Source organism: Spea bombifrons, chromosome 3, assembly GCF_027358695.1.
Source record: "Spea bombifrons isolate aSpeBom1 chromosome 3, aSpeBom1.2.pri, whole genome shotgun sequence".
Lineage (NCBI taxonomy): Eukaryota > Metazoa > Chordata > Amphibia > Anura > Pelobatidae > Spea > Spea bombifrons.
The window spans coordinates 78445699-78468167 of NC_071089.1; the positions used below are offsets into that span (position 1 = coordinate 78445699).

Here is a 22469-nt window from a genome sequence, read left to right on the forward strand (position 1 = left end):
GTCATTCCCATTGCCTTTGGGTCTCAGTCTTTCTACAGTGCTGTGGATCTCGCACAGCATACGTTAAAGGAAACATATAAATTTTAAAGGTTACTAAAAAAACAAACATTTTTGTAGAACATATAGATTTTCTTTTTTTTTAACAGTATATGCAAAAAAGGATGGCAAATATTTATTATTTTAAAGGTTTAAAAATGCACTTTTATATTCTAGTTTCATATTATTTATATTTATCTTTTTTTATAGCACCAAGATCCTCATTTGTAGCCAAAGAAGAACAAATAACATTTAAAGATTGTGCTGAGGCTTATAAATCAGGACTGACTACAAGTGGCATCTATACCTTAACTGTACCAAACACTACAGAACAAGTCAAGGTAAGATGGTTAATAGACTTGTCTACTAGAAATATTCTTATGAATATAAAATTCAGATAAAATTCAAATGCAGCTTCAGTATCATCCAAGCTAATTTCCAAGATGACTACACAATACTTAGTACATATAGGATTGAATCTAGAACACTATTTCTTAACGGATAAGCGTGACAGATACTTCCTGTTCTGAAGGTTTTAACTAACTTATCCTAAAGCATTTGTGTTTCTAATCACACACACACTGGCAAATTTGGATCTGCCAAGGCATTGAAAGATGATCACGGATGGGCTGCCTGGAATGTTAAAAAAAAAAAAGCTTTACTTGGAAAATAAAGTTTCTTGTTACCCAATAAGTTCAGTAATCTCACTCAAGAGCAATGGGCATTTGAAAGCATTTTTCATACTAATGTTTCATTTGCTAAACCATGAGTTAGATTTGAGTTGAAACATGTCATCACATTATTCTGCATAATAAAAGTCCAATCCTGCCAAGAGTTTACCCTATGAAAAACACAAAGAAACCCATGACCATCTCAGCCCTTGCAGAAGGCCAAACGCTTTATGCCAAGGCTTGAAAAAGTACTACGAATCTTATATTACAAACCTTTTTAAAACTGCCATATAGTATGTTAAAGGATGTCAACAACTTTTATGTTTATGTTAGGTGAGCAAGCACTTTAATTGAGTGAGACAAAATATTTGATGCTGACCCTAACTAAAAAAACGGTCTCACCAGAACTGTTAAGTGGTTAACCCCCAAGTAGATTTGGATTTGTGATTTTTATTTTCTATGCTTAACATGCTTGTAGTTAACCTTACATACAACTTATGAAAAAGGAACTTTGAGAAAACTCCAAGTACTTTCTGATGGCAAGCAGATGGTGACAGTCTTGTATTGTCCGTTCGTTACGAGATCTACATTTCACTCCCAAGGAATCTAGAATTAAATCTAATGTAGATGAATATTGGCATCTTCTAAAGAAACCCAAGTTAGCTTTCAGCTTTAGTGGCTCCTTGAAATGAATGTAAAGGGTTCAAAACTTCTAGATTTAAGAATTTGCAAAAGACTTTGAGCTATATTTATGCGTAGATCCTGAAACACAAGCTTTAGCTTGCTCTCAGCTAATTAAGTTTTAATGTCAACGGGATGTTCCCGTCTTCTTATCTCCGGTACACTGGGATCTCTTGGAAGCATATTTGTTAAAACAATTAAGTGATTGTGCTATAAACATAAAACATAAAAATATAAATGAAATTAAAGGCAAGTCAAAGTCTTTCGAGAAAACAGAAATTACAAGGATAAATACACTCTGCTTTAAGTGATGTGTGTTTAGTCTAGTGGAGATGTACTGATAACGCTATTTAGTAGACTTGTGCATTTAGATTTGTACAGTCTGCCGATCAAGGAGAGGGCGTCACTAAAAGTGCCACCATGTTAGCCTTAAGATGAACTTCTGCCCAAATCGAGGACCTTTCGCTGACGTCCTCTCTCTCGATTTGGGTGAAGTTCACTTTAGGGCAAAATCATAGCACTTTTGGTTCACACCACGTTATGTACAGGGAGATACGAGTGAATATAAAAGAGAAAAGATAAAGGAGAGAAGATGAAGAAGACAATGCAGAAGCAAAAGTTGTCAGCAGAAGAGGCATGGAAACATTTTGAAAGCGTGACAGAATGAATGAGAATGTGAGAGAGTGAGAATTAATGTGGGCCACCGGTTAACAAATTTTGTTTCCAAAATAAACATTTTATCTGAACTGAATGGGCAGGGAACAGAATTCATTGCTCGAAAACAAATGGGCCAAAAACGAACCAAAACATTTGTCTGAATCATTTTTGGCCCATTTGCACATGTCTACTATTTTGCACTACCATGTTAGAGAAAGTGCTCTATAATGTGATCATAGGACACCACAAAAGTGTGGCATTAATCTGTTTTTTTTTGGGGGGGGGTGAATAATATATTTATACAATTTTCAGGCATTCAACAGATATATTATTTATGAATTCATTACTTAGATTTGCGGTCACTCCTTTAGATATCATGAGCCAGTTACCAGGCAAATGCATAAAGAAAATGCCTGCTTGCTTCGTTGGTTTAAAATGCCACGGAGCATCATCCTGATGCTTTGACCCCTGTCTGGATAGTTTACAGAAGTGTATATTTTTATTATGTGTGGAGACATGCTCTACTGCTGGTGATGTCCTAACGACAGACAGTTTATTGTGAGTCTGGCGATTAGAAGACTGACGGGATAGTCTTATTTTTTCTCTTTCTGAAGGACCTGGTTTTTTTACGTGTTTATTTTTATGTTGTTCTTCAAGCATGTAATGATTAAGTAGCCCAGTCAGACATATGGGAGCCGGGTGCCCATGCTCTCCCTGCCCAGTTCCTTTTGCACTTCAGAGGAAACTATTTTCATTATAATGAGCTAAATGAAATCAAAGCAGCAAGTTGTATGTGGCCTACAGCAGTGTAGCTATAATATATTATTTGCTCTCTTGGGACAGGCTATATTGATGTGCATCTGCAAGCTATTTAACACCTTTTCTGCTTTTGGGCTTTTAGCAAATTGTAAAGTCATTCATTTGAAGTTTCTTTCTGTTTCTTTCTTCTAGTGCCTTTTTGTATACATATAAATTGAACTACAATACTTTGTCTTCATTATGTCTTTTGGAATGCTGTCTGATAATTTCAGAATAAACACTGGTGTGCTTCCCTTCCCTTTTTGTTTTAATTCTTAGTTAACATATTATGACATGTGAGAACAGCATTCGACAGACTAATGTGTACACAGTATGCGTTTGTCAGCACTCTGTGCTTGTAAAATAAGAGATTTGCAAACAGCCAATAGAGACAATCGCACGGGTTAAGTGTGGCAGTTTTTACTTTAAAGAGTACAGAGCACGCTACGTTCTTGGACTCACAAAGCACTCGATAAATTGGTACAATACAGCCCTTTTCTCACAAAGTGCAAGACTGAATAGTATATTTTTAGACCGAGTCAGTGAACTTGTATAAACCATTCAGATCAGGTACAGATACTGATGGAACTGTTTGCTGAAAGGACAGTTGGCAGGAGAGTTCGTAGGTGAGTTGCATTTCAGCTCCTTGTCTTCTCTATACATTATTAAGGGACAACCACTGTGACAGTATAACATATAGTTAAATTGACAGGATTCTATTAAAGTCTCCTTACAGATGTAACTATGCATTACGCAGGGCCAGCTTTGCCATTCTGAACCAGGAGAACCAAGCCAGTGTTGGTCCATAATAATGGATAGAGAAGTGTTGGGAGCTGAAACCACAGTTCTCCAGCTAAAGCCCCTCTTTAGAAAATAATTTTGTGTTAAGAGGGCGTGAAAAACCCTCAGTATTATTATTATTATGTATATATATTTCATTCATACATTTCCCAAAGTGATGATTTGAAGTTAAATAAATGGTGCCTCAAACTTCAGTTGAAGATCATTCATATTTACCTTTTTTTTTTTCTTTGCTGTCAACACTTACTCTGTTTTATTCATATTTGTCCGTTACCATACTGTCAGAAATTTAAAGTGGAATGCACTATAGCCGCTTATACCTGGGTAATAAGTAGCCATTAACCCAACATGTGTCCTTCATCAGGTTCATACAAGGGTTTGATACAAATCAGTATGTATGTTTTTCTTTTCCCAAAATATAAAAACTGCAGGAAGAATGTGTACCACCTACATACTAAAAAATATACATTTTTATCTCCATCTATAAAGTTAAAATTAACAACCGTAAGAAACTGTTCAGAAGCAATTCAGGTTCTCTCCTGTGAAAACAAACCCCTAATACAGGGTAATTAACTAAACCATGAAAATCTATTATAAAGAATATTGAATGGGTAAATACACAGCTGTCCTCTGTATGAGTTTATAACGACACTCTATGAGATATGTTTGTATACTTGTGTTACATCATTTCTATGCTACACAAGCTCAACAGAGTAATTGAGATTTATCAGCATAATAGAGAAGTATTGCTTTCATGAACAGAAATACTTATGTTGTAATAATAGCCCCATGTGGCTTGATAGATGACTCTGTTTTAAACTTAGCAAGCAAAAGAATAAAGGTTAAAAAAGCAAAAAAAATAAGAATTTCAGTTTGTGAACTGGAATATCTAAATTACAATTAAAATATTAAAAATCATACTATAAATATGTATACCATACTTATTAATACTTATCTAAACAAAGTAGGTAATAGTTTGTAATAGTGATATTTTGTAGAAGGGTAAAGTGTGCTGGAACTGTTTTGTAACGTGCTAGTGTAGCTGCTTTGACCGGAGATCCTGTTTTTCCCCTCAGCTTTCCATTGTTTAGGTCAAACGACTTGCATCTACGAGATGCTAACAAACACGGACCCGAGTTCGTTTCCAGGTTTCGTAGTTGTTTTTTCCTACCAGTTATATGGCAAAACATCATGCCCCATGAAGTGCAGGGGCAAACGCAAGGGGAAGTACAGTAGCATTCTTCAATAGGAACACTATGAAAAAAATATGTTATTGCTGAGTGCTACATAGCAAAACAAAGTCGAACCATTAATCCTAGCTTATGATAGGAAGAACTTTAGAATAATGAGAATAATGGAATATGTTTGGCACTGACTGACATTTCTGCTATCAACTAAAACTTAACTCGCAAGGCTCCAGTACTAAGGGATTAACTCTTGGAATGATTTGAAGAGCCAATCCAACATAACATATATATAGAAACTAGTTGTACACCTGCCTGATAACGCAAAGACTAAATACTGTATTAGATTTTTTTCCCTCATTATTTTAGGACAGGTGTCAATATATGTATGCATTTGCTTCAGTTAATGAAAGGTGCTGATCAATTATGATCAGTATCACGCAGACTAAAGCAAGATCTACAGTTTTCTAAATGATTTCATACGGCTTTTGTTCAACAGACTTACTGTGATATGAAAACCGGTGGCGGTGGATGGACTATCATTCAGAAGCGTTTTGATGGCAGTGTTGACTTCCACCGAACATGGAAAGAGTACAAACAGGTACAACAACAAATATGAAACGCATATATTATATATATATATATATTATATATATATATTCTGAAGTTTGCACCGATTCTCTGAGCGTTAACCCACAACATTAACCTGCATTTAACAGAAGCAGGATTAAATTGACATTAAAGCTGTTAACTTAATTGTCAAACAACACCCGGGAAAGTGAACAAAATAAACATATGTAAAACTTATGTTGTGGTAGCTAGAAATATACATTATATATGTATGTAAGTTAACTCCCACTATTGTTGGATGTTGATTGGTTCAGGCATTCATTTTAATGGGAGAACATCAGGGCAGAAAGTGGTATAGATAATGCTAGTTGTGCCACAGATCTTAGCTTCCCTGAGGTAAAACAGCGTTTTACCTCTCAAAACAACAATAACCAAGAGCATTTTACTCATAAGAAAACCAAAAGCATGGTTCTCAAATATAATTGACATCAATGTCTGAGAAACAAAAAAAAAAAAAAAAAAAAAAAAAAAGATATTACTGCCCCAATAAAAAAAAAAAAATTGTGGCAAAAAGTTACCTCTAGATGAATAAGATGTTTCGTCTTATTCCTGTAAACAATTTGTATGTTAAGCGTGAAAGGGCTTTTTAGAACTATTTTGTTCATCATCTTGTTAGTGGGAAGCTGTAGGTGGCAGTAAATAGAGAGCTAGATTTTTATATTCATCCAGAGCCCACTCCCTTTGAACTATTATTGAAATTTGCTATTTGCTTAGCTGACAATCCTGAGTTTACAGTGGGATAACCCTAAGCTAAGTTATTAGGGGGGTCTTAAAGTATTTTACTCTGGTCTTGGTAGATACCAAGCAGAAAGAACAGCCACACAACTTAACCGTTTACCGTAGTTGGGCCCTTAGAACCTTTGCTTAGAACTGTAGTTCTCACCAGACAATACTGGCTCTCAATACTGGCTCTGGCCAACATCCAGGACATTTTCTTTAAGAACAGTAACTATTAATATAGCCAACAATTTTATTTATGTTTGGTGCCACTAAATTATATTAGTGATGTAATTAATCAATTACTTCATCAATATACCAATCATCTTTTAAAAAAAATCCAGAAAATGGAGATTTAAAACAAATTACATACGGATTATCCGTTAAGATGTGAAACAGTGATCCATTGTAAAAAGCAACACTTTTTTTTGCAAGTTTGCAAGATTATTACTCAACATCTTTTATTTTAAGCATTAATGCAGATGTATCTTGCTTTCTGGCTCCCTTCGTGGCAGCTGTAATGTTTTAATAACACTGGTATCCCTCGGAAGCTTGTGCCTCATACAAAGTGTGTAACCATTTTCAAATCCCTGACCTAATATAAACAGTGAATCATTTCACAGTAATGGGACATGTTAATTCTAGAAATGCATAATTCTGTAAAAACTAAAGGAATAAAGTGGACGAAGTACAGTTTGAATGTTGTAAGAGCTAAGCGTATGCCATTTGATTAATAGGGATTTGGTGAAGTGTCTGGAGAATACTGGCTGGGAAATGAAATTGTGTCACAACTAACCAATCTACAAAAATATGTTCTGAAAATCCAATTGAAAGACTGGGAGGGAAACGAAGCATTTTCATTATACGAACACTTCTATTTGGGAAATGAAGCACAGAAATATAGGTAAGTTGCTTTTCAATCAATGATATAAAAAGCTCTGTTTTTTAGATTTTTTGTTTCATGATGTGTGTTTAATGTAACTGGATTTTGCTTAGATGGTCTGGCTGCCATCTCAATTTTTACTTCCAAAGATAGAATTCTTATTACAATCTTTAAAAAAATGTTTTAAAAAATAAAAACATACGGAGACTTATAGTGTTCAGCAGAATGTAATGGCAACAGTAAACTATGACGAGGTTGATTTTCTCTCAGACTGAAAGACTGCAGGGGGTAATGTTTTCATCTCCTCAAAAACTGCTTTCTAGACTGTTTTATGAAATCTGGCAAAAGCTAAAGAGCTGTTCTGTGATCAGAAAACATTTTGAAATTGAGTCGCTGGTAGTGGATATAAGTCACGCTTTGCACAGTTGATTAATTCTATTTAAGACGTTTAATTTATTTAGACACTTTACGTAAAATAAGTGGACCAAAGATGATCATTTCTGGATGTTGTCTGTTGACAACATCAATGGGTAGTTACTTAAAAACTGACTTTCAAAATAATTAAAAGTATTTGGAGAAATCTTAGAAATACATTTGTCTTAAATCCAAACAAAATATGATTTTTTTTTATTTGCCATGTGTTAACAATTTATTCTTCAAGCCAGATACAAATGCTTACAAAAGCAAAGCACACCATGGACCCATTTATCAGTAACCAACAGCACAGTTCAAGTGCAAATACCATAGATTAAGATGCTAAGACGGCATTTCCTCTTAAAAAAGCACATATTTGAAGCATCATAAACTGTGAGTTTATAAATAACTGCAGTACATTTTTGCAACAGCAGACTTACATATACATTGAATTAAGTCTTCTGGGAAATCATACAGAGCAGTGTTGCATAGAAACCTCAGGCAAAGTTTACACAATGATAAACATCAACGTTAAAAGCATACCTTTCAAGTGTTCCTCTTTAAGAGAAAAATTCCCTCTCTGGGCCCCAAATCCAATTTTTCCTCCCCTGATTTCCCTCAAAAAGTTTACGTCGTATGAGTCCATCACAGTGTTCTACAGTTTTACAAGTAATTGGGGTTGAAAAAAAGACATAAGTCCATCAAATTCAACCCTTCTACTTATCCTTCCTACTTTTGAAAACCCAACTCTATTTTTTGAGTTTTGTCTCTTTTCTCCTTGGACCGTGAAGCTGTTATGTATGAAATCTTCGCTCTTCCGGTCTTAAAGGATGACCGCTTGTTCTTTGTACATTTCTGTTAATGAACAGGTTACTGGAGAGGTCATTATATTGGCCCTGGACATATTTACACATTGACATTCGTGTATAAGAAGGACATAAAATGTTCTAACAGATTAAATTGGGTGACTGAAATGTATTCTTCGATATGCCTTACTTATTTTCATAAGTAACTAAAGAGTTGCAAAGTCCTACCCACTAGTCATGCCTCTAGCCACACTAAAGCGTCTCCATGTTGGTAAGAAAAGTATTACCATCGTCATTCTTTGTATATCACTAAGTCGCATTAGAAACATCCGTAAAGCCTTGCTTCCAAGTTAGACCACTCCTTATGTCTACCACTGGTCATTTCAAATGTTTGTATACAGTATATATATATATATATATATATAAAAAAATATTTAAGGAAATATTTTCATAAAAATGATTTGATGTAACAGCACTGACAATGACACATTGTTGGACGGTGGTGTGTTTTAAGCATAAAAAAGAAAACTAATTTATGTTGTGATATGAAAGCAACCATTTGCTGGCCACACTGCCAGTATACTTCATAATAAGAATTCTTATGGTAAACTTACAACAAGATAAATTGTTCAAGAGATGAAATGAATGGAATAGAAAAATGTGTGATGTATGTTTCTAGGCATGCAATAAAAAAAAAGGTTTCCGTTAATGTAAATGAACAGTACTTCGATTCTGTCTCACACTGTCTTTCCATTTTCAATTACAACAGGATTCACCTCAAAGGATACACTGGGACAGCGGGCAAAATAAATAGCATAAGCCAGCCAGGAAATGATTTTAGCACAAAGGATGCAGACAATGACAAATGCATTTGCAAGTGCTCACAAATGGCAACAGGAGGTAGGAACTGTTTTGTGTTTCACATTTTTCCTATTTTTACTGGCACCTGAACACGGCTCTGTTCATTCAGAGTTTTCCATAGCTGACCATGAATTGTGTAAAAAAAATTTGGGTACTACTGCTTATAACACGATATGCTTATAAAAGAAATGTTGTAGACTGGGAGAATTTAGGGGACAGTCCAGATACTAGGGGTAAATTGTGGGAAAAGGTCAAGGAACAGATTTTGCCCACACCATAGTGGTTGGCTATTATTGGATAATATATAAATATATTCATACATCATTATTACCAATATTCTATCGTTCAAACCGGGTAGCATTGCTTTAACTGCCTCAGGGTTTTTCTTTTACACATAAAATTTGAGAAGACAGTGGTGTTTGAGGAATTACTAATACTAAACTGAAGATTAAATTAAATTGCACACATATTCGAAAAATATCAGTTAAAATACTAGTCAAACATCTACTTTATGTGACAAAAATGCACTTCCATGATTAGTAAGGCGAGTTGCCAAAGAAAAATGTCAGTAGATCAGACTTATGACTTGAGGCATTGACTAAAATAATGGTACTTTGTCAGGCGAAACCTGGGGACAATGAATGGCAGTGAGGGAATACATACCATACAGATGGCCTTTAAACTGGATTTAAGACAAACACATAAACCCAGCTCTCCGCTCTTGACTTTTCCCAACATTCAGAACATCAATTAATCAAACTCATTTCAGCAATACCAGTTATTCACATATAGCTACAGCATGAACCCTGGTGTCTGATCATAGATTCTGAATTACTTTGGGGTCCATCAATGACTGAAATTCAGTATCATCTTCGGATGGAGCCTTGGGAAAGACATTCTATACTTTAAGTGGTTGCTAAAGTCCCCATCACCATTGTTTGGCCAAAGTTAGCTTGTACTTATGAGTATCAGATTTAAATTTGCTTTATCTATGTAGTAACAGAGTGTCTAAGGCAAAGAAATAAATGAGTTGTTGTGGGACATTGGGTTCACCTAGATTGCCTTGGGTGCTAAAATCTAAAGATGTGGTCCTGCCTGGAATACCTCAACAAATTTGCTATGAGTTATTTTTTAATTTCTAAACTAAAAATGTAGGAACATTTTTTGTAAGCTTTTTAGCCAAAATAAGCACATAATGCATAGAAAGTACTGAATTCCAATAAAATACAGTAGTTTTCTCTTGATGTAGCACTTTACTCTGAATAGCTTTAATAATTTCACTGTATACGTAACCTTTTTATTACGTTTCTGTTCCTTTACAGGCTGGTGGTTTGATGCTTGTGGTCCTTCCAACCTGAACGGCATGTATTATTCATTGGGACAAAATACAAACAAGTTTAACGGAATCAAATGGTACTACTGGAAAGGTTCGGGCTACTCTCTGAAAGCAACAACAATGATGATTCGACCTGTTGACTTTTAAACAACATCGTATAACAATGGGATGTAATTTTTTTTATTGTCCACTAAGCAAAGACTATTTGCCAAAATAAAACCACAGCTGCAGCCTTGTTTTCTTTGTTCCCTATGGAGTAAAGTGGACAGCGGATCCAAATTACCAGTGCATAGTGTTACCATCTGTCAGCGTGCATTGACACTGAAGCAAATGTGCACGGTAAAGATTGGACACCAGATGACTATCACACCGGCTCTTGGTGCAGCGTTTCACATGACTGCCTCTAAGTGGCATGTAAATAACTGGAACTGGAAAATATGCGGAAAATATACACCAAACATACACTGTGTCTTTCTGTGGAATTAGACATGCAGTCCCCAAGGGCAGCCTACCTGCAAACCACTTTGTGTTATATTTTGTATTATGGAGTGTACATACAATTGTAAAATACCTGTAAACAGTATTTTGTTGCCAACTTATTACACGCCATTAAGACAATGCCAGATTACATATTGTATCCTTTTTCTACTTATTTTGTATTAATATAAATTATGTCATCTAATGGATAAAACTTTATATTAAACACAATGTTTCCTTGACCACCTACTGTCTATTGCATGAATACATGGGCAAATGTTTTGGATGATATCAAGTTTTTATATAAAAAAAAAAGTGTCAAAAATACGCAAAACCCCCAGCTTGCCATGGTATAGGAGACCAAAGCAAAGAAGAGGGTATAGTTCTTGACTCTCATAAAAGTCATCAACCATACATACTTACATGTCAGGTTCCTGCGCCTAGCAAATAAAACACAATTTTAATGACCACTGCTCCAAACTGAGAGTCAAAATCTTGCTAATAAGGCACAGGTGTAGTGAAGAGGCTGAAGAGGATTGTAGGTCCTAAACCTTCCCTCCACAGTCTTCCATAAACCATGCCACTTAAGACATCAACATCTCCCCATCAATAAAGGGGAGAAGAGACTATATAAGGGTTCCAAAACATGCACATTCACTGCTTATTAATTACAGTACTGTCGGTACAGCACACAAAGCATGCAGCAATACTTTTTTTCTCCCTGTTCCCATTGACATGCTCATTGTTTCCATGTAATAAATGATCAATGTACAAGGTGTCATTACAACAAGACTTACAGAGAGTTCTGCTGCTAAACTTTTGATGATACAGACCCATACCGTAATACTTGTAGCAAAATAACCTTTGACTTATAAAAAGATGTCCAGGAAACACTGATTGAGGAGATTGACACATTTGTGCAGAATTATGATCTTCTGTCCTTCACCTTGCTTTTTAACACAAAAAAAACAATAAAGTAGTTTCCTGCTGTCTGTCTGGTAGCCCACTGGCCAGTTGTTTGCCCATATCCATCAATAAGAAAAGTTTGGTTGCATTGTATTTAAGTCAGTTATTTACTTCAACCTGTGCTATGGAATGGTATAAATTTCTCCACGTTGGAAACTTACTCCAAGTAGCATATATGATTGTCTGCATTAGTCATACTAGTCATTACTGACCCTTTAAGAAATTAGTGTCTGCTGTTATTAATTGCGGGATGGAAAGACTCATTGTTCTGCTGGATAATAAAACATGCTTTACTGAACAGATAAACCCACCCTTTTTCCTGTATGACTTCAGGTGAAAATGTATTTTCCCTACAAAACCATTCATAAAGAAGGAAAGCAGCTTTGATATAGAACAGCATGGGTTACCCATAAAGTCATAGCCTACCAGTGGTCTGCTGGATTAAGTGACAGCATGGTCTGTGCAGGGCTGGCCCGACAATGGAGCTGAGTGGGGCAACTGCCCCAAGCCTTTTTTTTTTTTTTTTTTTAATAAAGCGGAAGAGAGAGAGAGGGGCGCCGAGTGGTTTTCACTTACCAAGTTGTCAGTACCTGCTCGGCGCCCCTCTCTCTCTCCTCTGCGAGACCTCTAGCTCGGTCTCGGTGCCGGCTTGTAATGCTGAGCGCCGGAAGATGACGTCATTTCCGGCGCTCAGCATTACAAGCCGGCACCGAGACCGAGCAGGGAGACTCGCCGCAGGACTGCTGAAAGGTAAGTAAAAGGGGGGGTAGGGTAGATAATAGGGAGGGAGAGAGAGAGAGGAAGGGTAGATAAGGGGGGGCGGCAGCATTTTAAACTTCGCCCCAGGCGGCATTTTGTCTTGGGCCGGCCCTGGGTCTGTGCCACTACATTAATGTTACTATTGAAGAGCACTATCTATCAAATTAGTTAGCACTATTTATGTTTTTATTGAGTCTAAATCAGTGCAACAAAAGCCATTAAATCCATTCCTTAAATTCTTGATAAATTCACTTTTAGTCTAAGGCTCCCAGAACATTCACCAATGTCAAGTAATAACAATTCAAATATATAATTTAATATAGATAGCTGTGCTGTCTTGAATACTGATTAGATATAATCGGTTACATGCACCCATCATTAAACCCTTTATTATATTTTCTTTACACCATAAGAAAGGCCATTTTTTACCACACAGCAATAGGTGTAGGTGCCCAGAGCCCAATCATTCTCAGGTGCCCAAACCCAGCTGCCCATTTTTCCCATCTTAATTGAGCCGGCTGACTCCTTTGCGTAATTAGAGGCAGATAAACTGCTGCGAAAATTAAAACTACCCGCACTTCAAGGTACTGACTGCCTCAATGAATATTTCTGTTCAGATTTTACAGATGAAAATGAAAGAAAGGGACCTCAGTTAGGAAAAAAGACATTTAGAGTTTATCGAGGTGGAGATTCTACCCCAGTTGTCTTTGGTAAAAACAAATTAGTTGATGGGGCCTAATGGAATACACCCCAAGTTATTAAAAGAGCTTATTTCACAAATCATGTTTCTACTTCCTGTCTGACCTGTGAATGTTCAGACCATTTGTCTTGTAATACAGTGTCTCTGTAGCATTATCATTCACTGGAACGAAGAGGACTAGTGCAAACCCTTAAAACAGCCCTAGACCATCATCCTGCTCCACCAAACTTTACAGTAGGCACTATGCGTTCCAGTATGTGGCATGGGCCAAACTCAGATACGTCCATCAGACTTCCAGATGTGATGCGTGGTGGTCTTTACACCACTCCATCTGACGCTTGGCATTGTGCTTAGTGATCTTTGGCTTACTTACCCAGCTGCTCAGCCATGGAAACCCATGAAGCACCCGATGCATTGCGTGTGCTGTTGTTGGTTCACTGGCCATTTTGGAACTCTGTAGTGAGTGATGCTAACAAGGAAAGGTGTTCTTACTCCTAAATGCAATAATAGCACTTACAGTGGACTGGGGCAGACCTAGCAAGGCAAGGGTGACATTCTGTCCAATATTTATGCTTCAGATAAGGGTTTAAAAAAAGTATTTGCTGGGTGTGTGCAGATTACTTCCTTTGTTGTATATATGTGTCAGTTCAGTAGTACATCAAAATCCGAATTTATATGCTTTTTAGGCTGAGCTTCTCTTTCTGTATTTTTGTGCCTATTTTCAAGTCTTGCCGTTAGGGTTACACACCCCATCTACCAAACAGCTGCCTAGGAAGCTGTATCTCCCAATGTGCTAACTGATGATAAGCAAAGCAAATAAATTCCCAGGTAAGGAGTTCTGCATTACTGTATTTATAAATACATGCAACAAATAACCTCAGATTTTGCGAGTATACTGTGGCATCAACTTTCTACTCTATGACAGGCCAAGTATGACCTACATATGGTTCATATGACTAGTTGAATCTGCTATCACAGACTCAACCATGTATTATGAGGATCAGCTCAGTGCTGAGTACCCCCTTAATGACAAAGCCCGTACATGTACGGGCTCAAAATGCATTGTTTTCAATGGGTTTAGGTACTGCCCATTGTCCTTAAGGGGTTAATAGATGATACAAGCACTTTCCGGCGGAACCAGATTGGCACCCTTAAAAAAGCAGACATGCAACAAATAAAATGAATTTCGTTCCCGTCAAAGAGGCAGCTTTACTGTACTTTGTTTAGGGAATAATGAACTCAAAGCAAATATCCATGTGGGTTTGGAAAGGATTTAGTAAGAAACCCCCTGAACACTCTGAATAGATATAATTATTAACGAAAGAGGCACTAGCACTTACCCTTGCCAAAATGTTCTGCAGCTGGATAAACAGATATTTAAAAAATACATAGCTTTATAGAGCAGTTTAAAAAGGTTGGGGAAATTAAACAAAATATTTTTGTTATAAAAGTTAATGTTGGGTCTTTGCTTTCCCAGAAAAGCTCATTTTAAGGACTGATATCACAATACCTATCTGTGTATTAGTTTACATCTGAAGACAAAACCGCTGAAACCCTAAATGCAAACATGGTTATATGTCTGTTTCTGTGTTGGCACAATATAAGTTATCACCGTCAATTAAAGACTTGATTTTGTCTTGGACCAAAACAGTCCTGTTTTATCTTAAAAACAGCTAGCTAACCAGAAACTAAACATAAACAAAGTACAATCCACTGATCTATCACCTATATGTACACTATCACACGCCGCAATGGTATTGGGATACTGTACTTCTCACCACATTTGAGCTTAAGCCTCTCCTCTGGATGCATCATGAACACATTAATGGACCTTTTCCTCTTCAAGCTGACTAACATAGTATACCTTAGACAGTATCCTGGCATAAAATATGTAGGTGCAGGTGTCTCTGATTGCCTAAATGATTAATATAAGTGAGATAAATAGTGCATTTCTTAGATATGAATAAGAGGTCTTTAGGTCTTAACATCTTAAGTCACCTTAGTCTACACCTTACACTGTTTATTGGCCCTCGAAAAGTTAGAACAAACCTCTTAAGACTGGTGGCGAGAAAGCCCTGTTTATTACTTATGAGACAGCCCAAAAGGCATTCCTAACAAGAAGCGTGTCCTATTACGCATATCTGGCCATTATGGTGCATTGGCCATGTACTACCAAAGTGTAAATTCCTCATTAAAAAGTTCCAGTCCTGGTAACAGTTAATCCCTTCATTTGCCCTGTATAAGAGGGCATTTCATCTCCAATCTATTTATCTGTAATGCCATAAGAAAAAATAAGCAAAAGTACAGTGATATTATTTAAACTCACTTTATCAATGGAGCTGGTGTGACAATGGTACAATATATTTGACTCTATGGATAAGTGAAGCCCCATCAAAGTACATGAAGCTAGTCATTTTACGCAATCATTACAAATATTATATGACAAATTATATACAAGGTAATATGCATAAACAATACATATGAGTGCTGATATCTATTGCACTGTCAACATTCATCAAATTATTTAGAATCAAAGAGGATCATCAACTGTTGGGAATCACAAGCAATCTGTTTAACAATTTAGTCGTCTCCTCTTATAACACATTGTACTTTCTTGAAATAAAACTTTGTCAGCATAATATTTTTTCCCCCTTAAAATATGTGGCTTACGTTTCGGTTTGGAAAAATAAAACAAAAAGGAGCCAAAATTGTTTTCTTATTACAAAATGTTTAGTAGAATAAACCCTGTCGTACCGTTTAGTTTTTTCAATATAGGCTTTGTGGTTTACACAATTTGGCTTTAATTAAACGACCAGAATCTATAAATGCGAACAATGTATAACCTGTGCATTTAAAAAGTGATATGGGGCACATATTTTATATTGTCTGAAATACAGTCAGTACTTGCTAGTTCATAATGTAACATTATTAGGATACTTATAAAACACTGCCTAATTAATCTGACAAATACAGAAATGCTGAACCCACAGATGAAGGTTTTTACATCATGTAGTAATCTTTGCAACATGCTTAAAGACAAATGCTACAGCACAGAAGGTTTCTCAGAACATTAATTTGTAGAAGTAGGATCTCAAGCAAGGGGGACTGGCACTTTTTGGTACAGCCAGCACTTTTGGTACAGCCACCACTTTTCAGCAGCCCCATCAATTCTGTATTTATAGACCCACACTGTCACACATACACACACACGCACACTTAATCAGTGGCTACTTTCTTGCTATTGACCTTTTGCGCCACCACTGTGGGGATATGTATCATTGCTGCACAAGATGCCAATGCCAAGGTCACCTTGGGCCTGCCCTTCTTGAAGAATTCAGACTAACCAGGGGAAACCGTTGGCTCCCTATCCACAAGGCCAGCCAAACCCCTAATCTCAAGTAAAAGCACTCGCTTCCTTCTCACTTCCCAAGCTCACAGACACTAGCGAGCACACCTACTGCTTCCTTCATTTTTATTGGCCATTGGCCACTTCCCTTTAACTATAGAGCCATTAGACGTGTACAGGCTGGTATTTACCATGAAGTGGAGTAAGAAGATACATTGAGTATAAGCCAGTTGAAGACTTTTTTCACGTGTGCGAACCAAATTTAATTAGTAACATGACTAGCTGCGTAAAGTACCCACTGTACAGTGGTAAGGAATATGATAAAAAAATAAATTAGCTATAAAAATAGTATCTGTAACAAATAAACTTACAGGAGCTCCTGGAAATTGATCAGAAAGTTCATAGGGTTCCTCAGGAATCCAGTTTCCATGCTCCAAAGACCACAGAACCTGAAATAAAACAGAGCTGTTTAATATCCATAATTCTTTGAAAACTACATGACTGGTGGACTCTAATATATATATATATATATATATATATATATAGTATTAATGTATTACAATATATGTCTTTCTATTCATTTGCGGCATTTATGCATCAACACATGTCTTTCTATTCATCATATTATAACGCGTATTTGCAAAATAAAATTATACCTTGTAATAGCTTTTGAAGCTGGTTGAGTTTAAAAAGTCTGTTAGCTCTAAGAGAAAAAACGTATGAATATACCCCTCCTCACAACATATCTAAGGCTATTATGTCACATACAGAGAAAAACTATTTTGTATAGTAATGCATTGTTCAGGTAACATGACTTTGGCTAGAAGCTCATTACACTTTACAGTTGAATTATTATAAAATGATACTTCATATGTTGGATGTATTTATGTGTTGGTACAATGCCCCTTCTAATATTGGCACTCTTGGTAAAAATTGTCTATTGTTTAACCTAATGTTTTTTTAAAAAAAAACTTACACAAAAATTCTTGTCACGGAGCTTGATAGTCCGACCGACTACCTCCGCTGACTTGTGCTCCCTTAGCCTGGGACAACACACTCTTTCCCTGGTTTCCCAGTCACTAGCCGAGACTCAGTGTAGGGTATAACCAGAACAAAGACTGATTTATTTTAGACACACAGGCCTGGATATATCCAACAAAACACACATTAACATAAAACAAGATATTGGGATACAAACCGCCCCCTTAATCTGCCTCCCAGAGACAACAGGGCCATTAAAAGGAATAAACAATATAATGGGGTCCGCACCTCCACTAACTATTACTGTCCGAAATCAGTTCCAAGGTTTGGGCAGGGTAAATGTCTGTAATGGTGGGACTGGGGGGAAGGGGGGACAACACAGTAGTGCACCATGGGGTGGGGGGTCTCACATTAAACAATGGCGGTCACTCCCTGGTTGCATATCCTCTACACCTCTGCATTTTACTCCTCCGGGCCCATTATTTATGACACCCCACTCACCCCCTCCCCTTCTCTAATACCATCACTTGTTTTTAGTTGTAACCTCTGTCATGCTGATCAGTATTGCCTCAGACCTGATCAGTATTGCATCAGACCTGATCAGAATTGCTTCAGACACAACCCCTTATTTGGAAATATTGTTTGAAAGTCAATGTACAGTATTTCACTGTAAAAGCTCTTGTATTGATGTACAGTGCTGTGGAATATGATGGCACTATATAAAACAAATAATCATAATAATAAATGTCAACTTATTTGGTAGCTGTATATGACACACATATACAAAGTTACAAGACTTGTATATAAGGATTCAACTACTTTAAGCAAAACTATTATCTGCTTTTGAAAGACCAACCAAAAACACTGCTTTAAAGCTCTAGACAGAAAAGTATGAGTACATCTAGAGTAAAAACAAAATCATATAGTATTACCTGCATATAAATAAGCATAAATGGAATAAAATAAAAATAACCAATAAACGAAAGGCAGCGCTAATGTCATCTTCATAATTATTTTAATTAGAAGCACTGCAAAGGAGCATAAAAAAAGAACGAACAGAAGCTATGCATCTTAAAAGAAATCTTTAAAACTTAACACCCCCCCCACACAAGATATTCCTTGTAGAATGTTAGTAGAGATAAATAAACCATTTGTTCCAAGAGGCTTGAGAATGTTTAAGCTAATGGATCATTAGGTGGATCTCGGCATACCATGCTGCTGCAGTGTTGACATTAGTTCTTAAGCTGGCAAAGTATCTCCGTAACTTCAAAGCAAATACCGTCAGATGTTACAGTGCAGAGATTGCTTATTACCATTTGTTAATATTTATGCAATACAACATTGTGAAGTTTTTTTTGATATATGAGTGATCCTTCAAACTGGCTACGACAACATTAAATAATTTCTATTTTAATTTAAGAAACAAATTATAGTTTTAGTGGATTAAGAAATGCTACATAAGACTTTTTTTAATATATATACCGTATTTGCTCGATTATAAGACGAGGTTTTTTTCAGAGCAAATGCTCTGAAAAATACCCCTCGTCTTCTAATCGGGGTCGTCTTCTAATCAGACCTCAAATAGAGGTCTGATTAGGAGACTAAGATCCAGATCCCCCGCACCGCTGCAGGGGACCTGGATCCTCCTGTCTCACCCGACCCCCCCCATCATACACACACTTACCGGTGCTTCCTGATGTGTTGCCGGGGCAGCGGGTTGACGTCTAGACAATGTCCGCTGCAGCCGGAAGGAGGTGTGGCTAGCAGCGGGGGTTGTCTGCGTCCGTCGCATAGACCTTCCCCGACTGTCAGAGATCAGAGTTCTGATCTCTGACAGCCGGGGAAAGTATACGCGACGGACGCATACAAACCCCCGCTGCTAGCCACACCTCCTTCCGGCTGTAGCAGAAGGCGACGTCAACCCGCTGCCCCGGCTGGAAGCACCGGTAAGAGAGGGGGGAGAGTGGGGGAAGGGGGGTGAGAGAGGGGGGGAGAGAGAGAGAGAGTGTGTGTGTGTGTTAGTTAGTTAAATGGGGGTATAGGGTGTGTGTGTTAAATGGGGGCATAGGGCATTTCTGGAGTGGCGTTAAGGGGGCATTTAATAGAGCACTCTGCCTCCTGAAATGCCTTATGCCTCCCTATATGCCACTCTGCCCCATAATATGCCTTTTAACCCCCTAAATGGCAGAGTGGCATATAGGGGTATAAGGCATTTCTGGAGGCAGAGTGCTCTATACAATGCCTTTTAACTCCCTTAATGCCACTCTGCCTCCTGAAATGCCTTATACCTCCCTATATGCCACTCTGCCCCATAATATGCATTTTAACCCCCTAAATGCCAGAATGGGATATAGGGGTATAAGGCATTTCTGGAGGCAGAGTGGCACATAGGGGGGGTCAAAAGGCATACCATGGGGCACAGTGGCATATAGAGGGTTAAAAGGCATATCATGGGCCACAGTGCCATATTGGAGTGGCAAGCCTGGGGGCAGATGTGCGTAACTGGGGGACAGGTTGGAAAATACAAGAAATAAAAACAAAAAAAATCTTTTTCTCAATCATAGCTTTTATTAAAAAAAATAGTTTACATGAATTAACATTTACTGGTAAAACTTTTTTCCTTTGGGGTCGTCTTATATTCAGGCTTTTTCTTTTTTTCCTAAGTTAATATTCAGATTTTGGGGGGTCGTCTTATAATCAGGGTCGTCTTATAATCGAGCAAATACGGTATATAAACGTGAACGTTATACAATAGCAGAGGGGTTTACCCACTAAAAATTAATTGATTGTGGTTTTAACTCACCAATTTCACTTTACATTATGGATGGTAAAACATAGTGATCTTGACAGACCCATTATAATGGATCGTAAATCAGTAAGATTTCCTGATTGATTTATGAATTATGCATTATACAAGGCAGCTCAGACCTGCCAGAGAAACTTGCAAGGGAAAGGTCTTCATAATGCATCATGAATCCACCACTCTCTGGACATCTCCAACTTTAGTAAATAAACCTCAATGGCAGATCCTCAGAGCAGGGCTGTCCAATCACTTAACTCCCCCCTTTTCAATGATTTGGCCATAATGAGTTGCAGATGAACAACTGACACTAAAGTAGATTTTATTGTCAATAGTTTCTTATGAGCCATAAAAGGACTCCTTGATATAAGCACATTGCTTTTTTATGCCGGCAAAAGAAAGGCTAGAGGTTTCGGCTTGCCCATAGATAAAATAATTGCTAGATGCCTATACAGCTAGAACAAAATACCTTGGAGGCTTTATTATACCTACTGGTTAAACTGGCGGTTGCATATTTCCAGATTTACTCCTGGACTAAACATGAGTAACAACCAACAGAAAAAGTATTTACTCAAAGTAAAAGAGTCGCAGCGGGACTCAGAGATACAATCTAGATAAAGTTTACTTGGAACAAGGTCCAAGAAATATATCATGTCAAATCACTATGTTCATGGCATCCACCCAAACGCAGTTGGTTAACCCGGTGGTGATTTTCAACAAGGTTGTGACAGGTTGATGACTCCTTTGCTTTTAGGGACTGTCATTCCATAAGCGTTGGACACTGTCAACATTATTCACAGCTTGTCTCTTTTTCTAATCAAATTATCAAAACAATCATATTTTCTAAACATGGTTTTTATAATTGAAATTAAAATATATATATATTAAAAACCAAGCCCCCTGAAAACAAAGCAAAGCTTTATTTGATAATCCATTGGATTATTTCTATGTTTTCCCTGGCTGGGGAAATAATGTATAATACACGTAGTATAACATGAATACTTCATATAATGAAACATTCTGTAGTGGCAGATTTTTGGCCCTTATTTATACCACATAAAATACAACTTGACACCCAAGATTAACAGTTTTATCAGCACTAAAATATTTAACAGTTCATGCTTCATATCACTTGCCAATTTTTTTTTATTATTTCTTTTTATAGAACACGCCTCTAATGAAAACCCTAATTTTAAATATATGAACAGGGCCATTTTTGAAACACAGGTTACAACAATTTTGATATATTTCAATTTATATATTTATTTAAAAAAAAATATATTAATGCTTAATGGAGAACTGGCACATTCTAATTTATCTTTAGTCATTTTTGTTGGTTTACTTGAAGACCAAAGGGCGTGCTCCAATATCAAAAAAGTGAGTGACGATCATACCTAGGAGCTATCTGGGTTTCATCCAAAGTCTCTAGATGAAGCCCTGTTGACCCAGCTCAGTTTTCTCTTGCTCCTGGCAGGTGATAGATGTTTGGCCATGCCTACACCCCCCCCCCTTCAATCCCTAGGTAAGCTAGGCAGTGTCTTCGGCAACCTGGCAAGAGGGCCAAATGTTCCTCAAGGACCACAGTTGGCTACATTGGAAACAAAGGGATTGATCCGGCTTCTTGGGATGGTTGCATGAAAGGTCAAAGTGTGATGACAACCAACACTTGCTCTGTGACTCAAACCTGTCTAATGATATAAAATAACCTGTTATCGTCTCTATTATAACTAAGATTACTGGCACATCTAAAGACATCTATGATAATATTGTTGCATACCTGTAAACAATAGCTAGCATTATTTAATATGCAGTCTGCTAAACAGGTAGCATGTTATAACTTCCTACTGGCTGTAATAAGGAGATTGAAATGCAATACTTACCTAGGGATAATAGCAAATGTTTAGGCTATGGCTGGTGATGGCAGATGTAGAAACACAAACATAGACAAAAATAGTTTGAATGCTT

General features: G+C 37.1%; 2 protein-coding genes across 2 annotated transcripts in view; one reads left to right on the plus strand and one right to left on the minus strand.

Annotated features, from left to right (window-relative positions):
• The window catches only part of ANGPT2 (angiopoietin 2), a 36379-nt gene extending 25185 nt beyond the window's left edge, over positions 1 to 11194 (plus strand). Inside the window, exons 5-9 of the mRNA XM_053458713.1 lie at positions 247 to 377; positions 5328 to 5429; positions 6913 to 7079; positions 9048 to 9178; positions 10462 to 11194. Coding sequence (XP_053314688.1) covers positions 247 to 377; positions 5328 to 5429; positions 6913 to 7079; positions 9048 to 9178; positions 10462 to 10622 — 692 coding nt within the window. The 3' untranslated portion in view covers positions 10623 to 11194. The remainder of the gene's footprint in view (positions 1 to 246; positions 378 to 5327; positions 5430 to 6912; positions 7080 to 9047; positions 9179 to 10461) is intronic.
• Positions 1 to 22469, minus strand: part of MCPH1 (microcephalin 1) — a 130539-nt gene that overhangs the window by 60595 nt on the left and 47475 nt on the right. The window contains exon 12 of the mRNA XM_053458712.1: positions 17095 to 17172. Coding sequence (XP_053314687.1) covers positions 17095 to 17172 — 78 coding nt within the window. The remainder of the gene's footprint in view (positions 1 to 17094; positions 17173 to 22469) is intronic.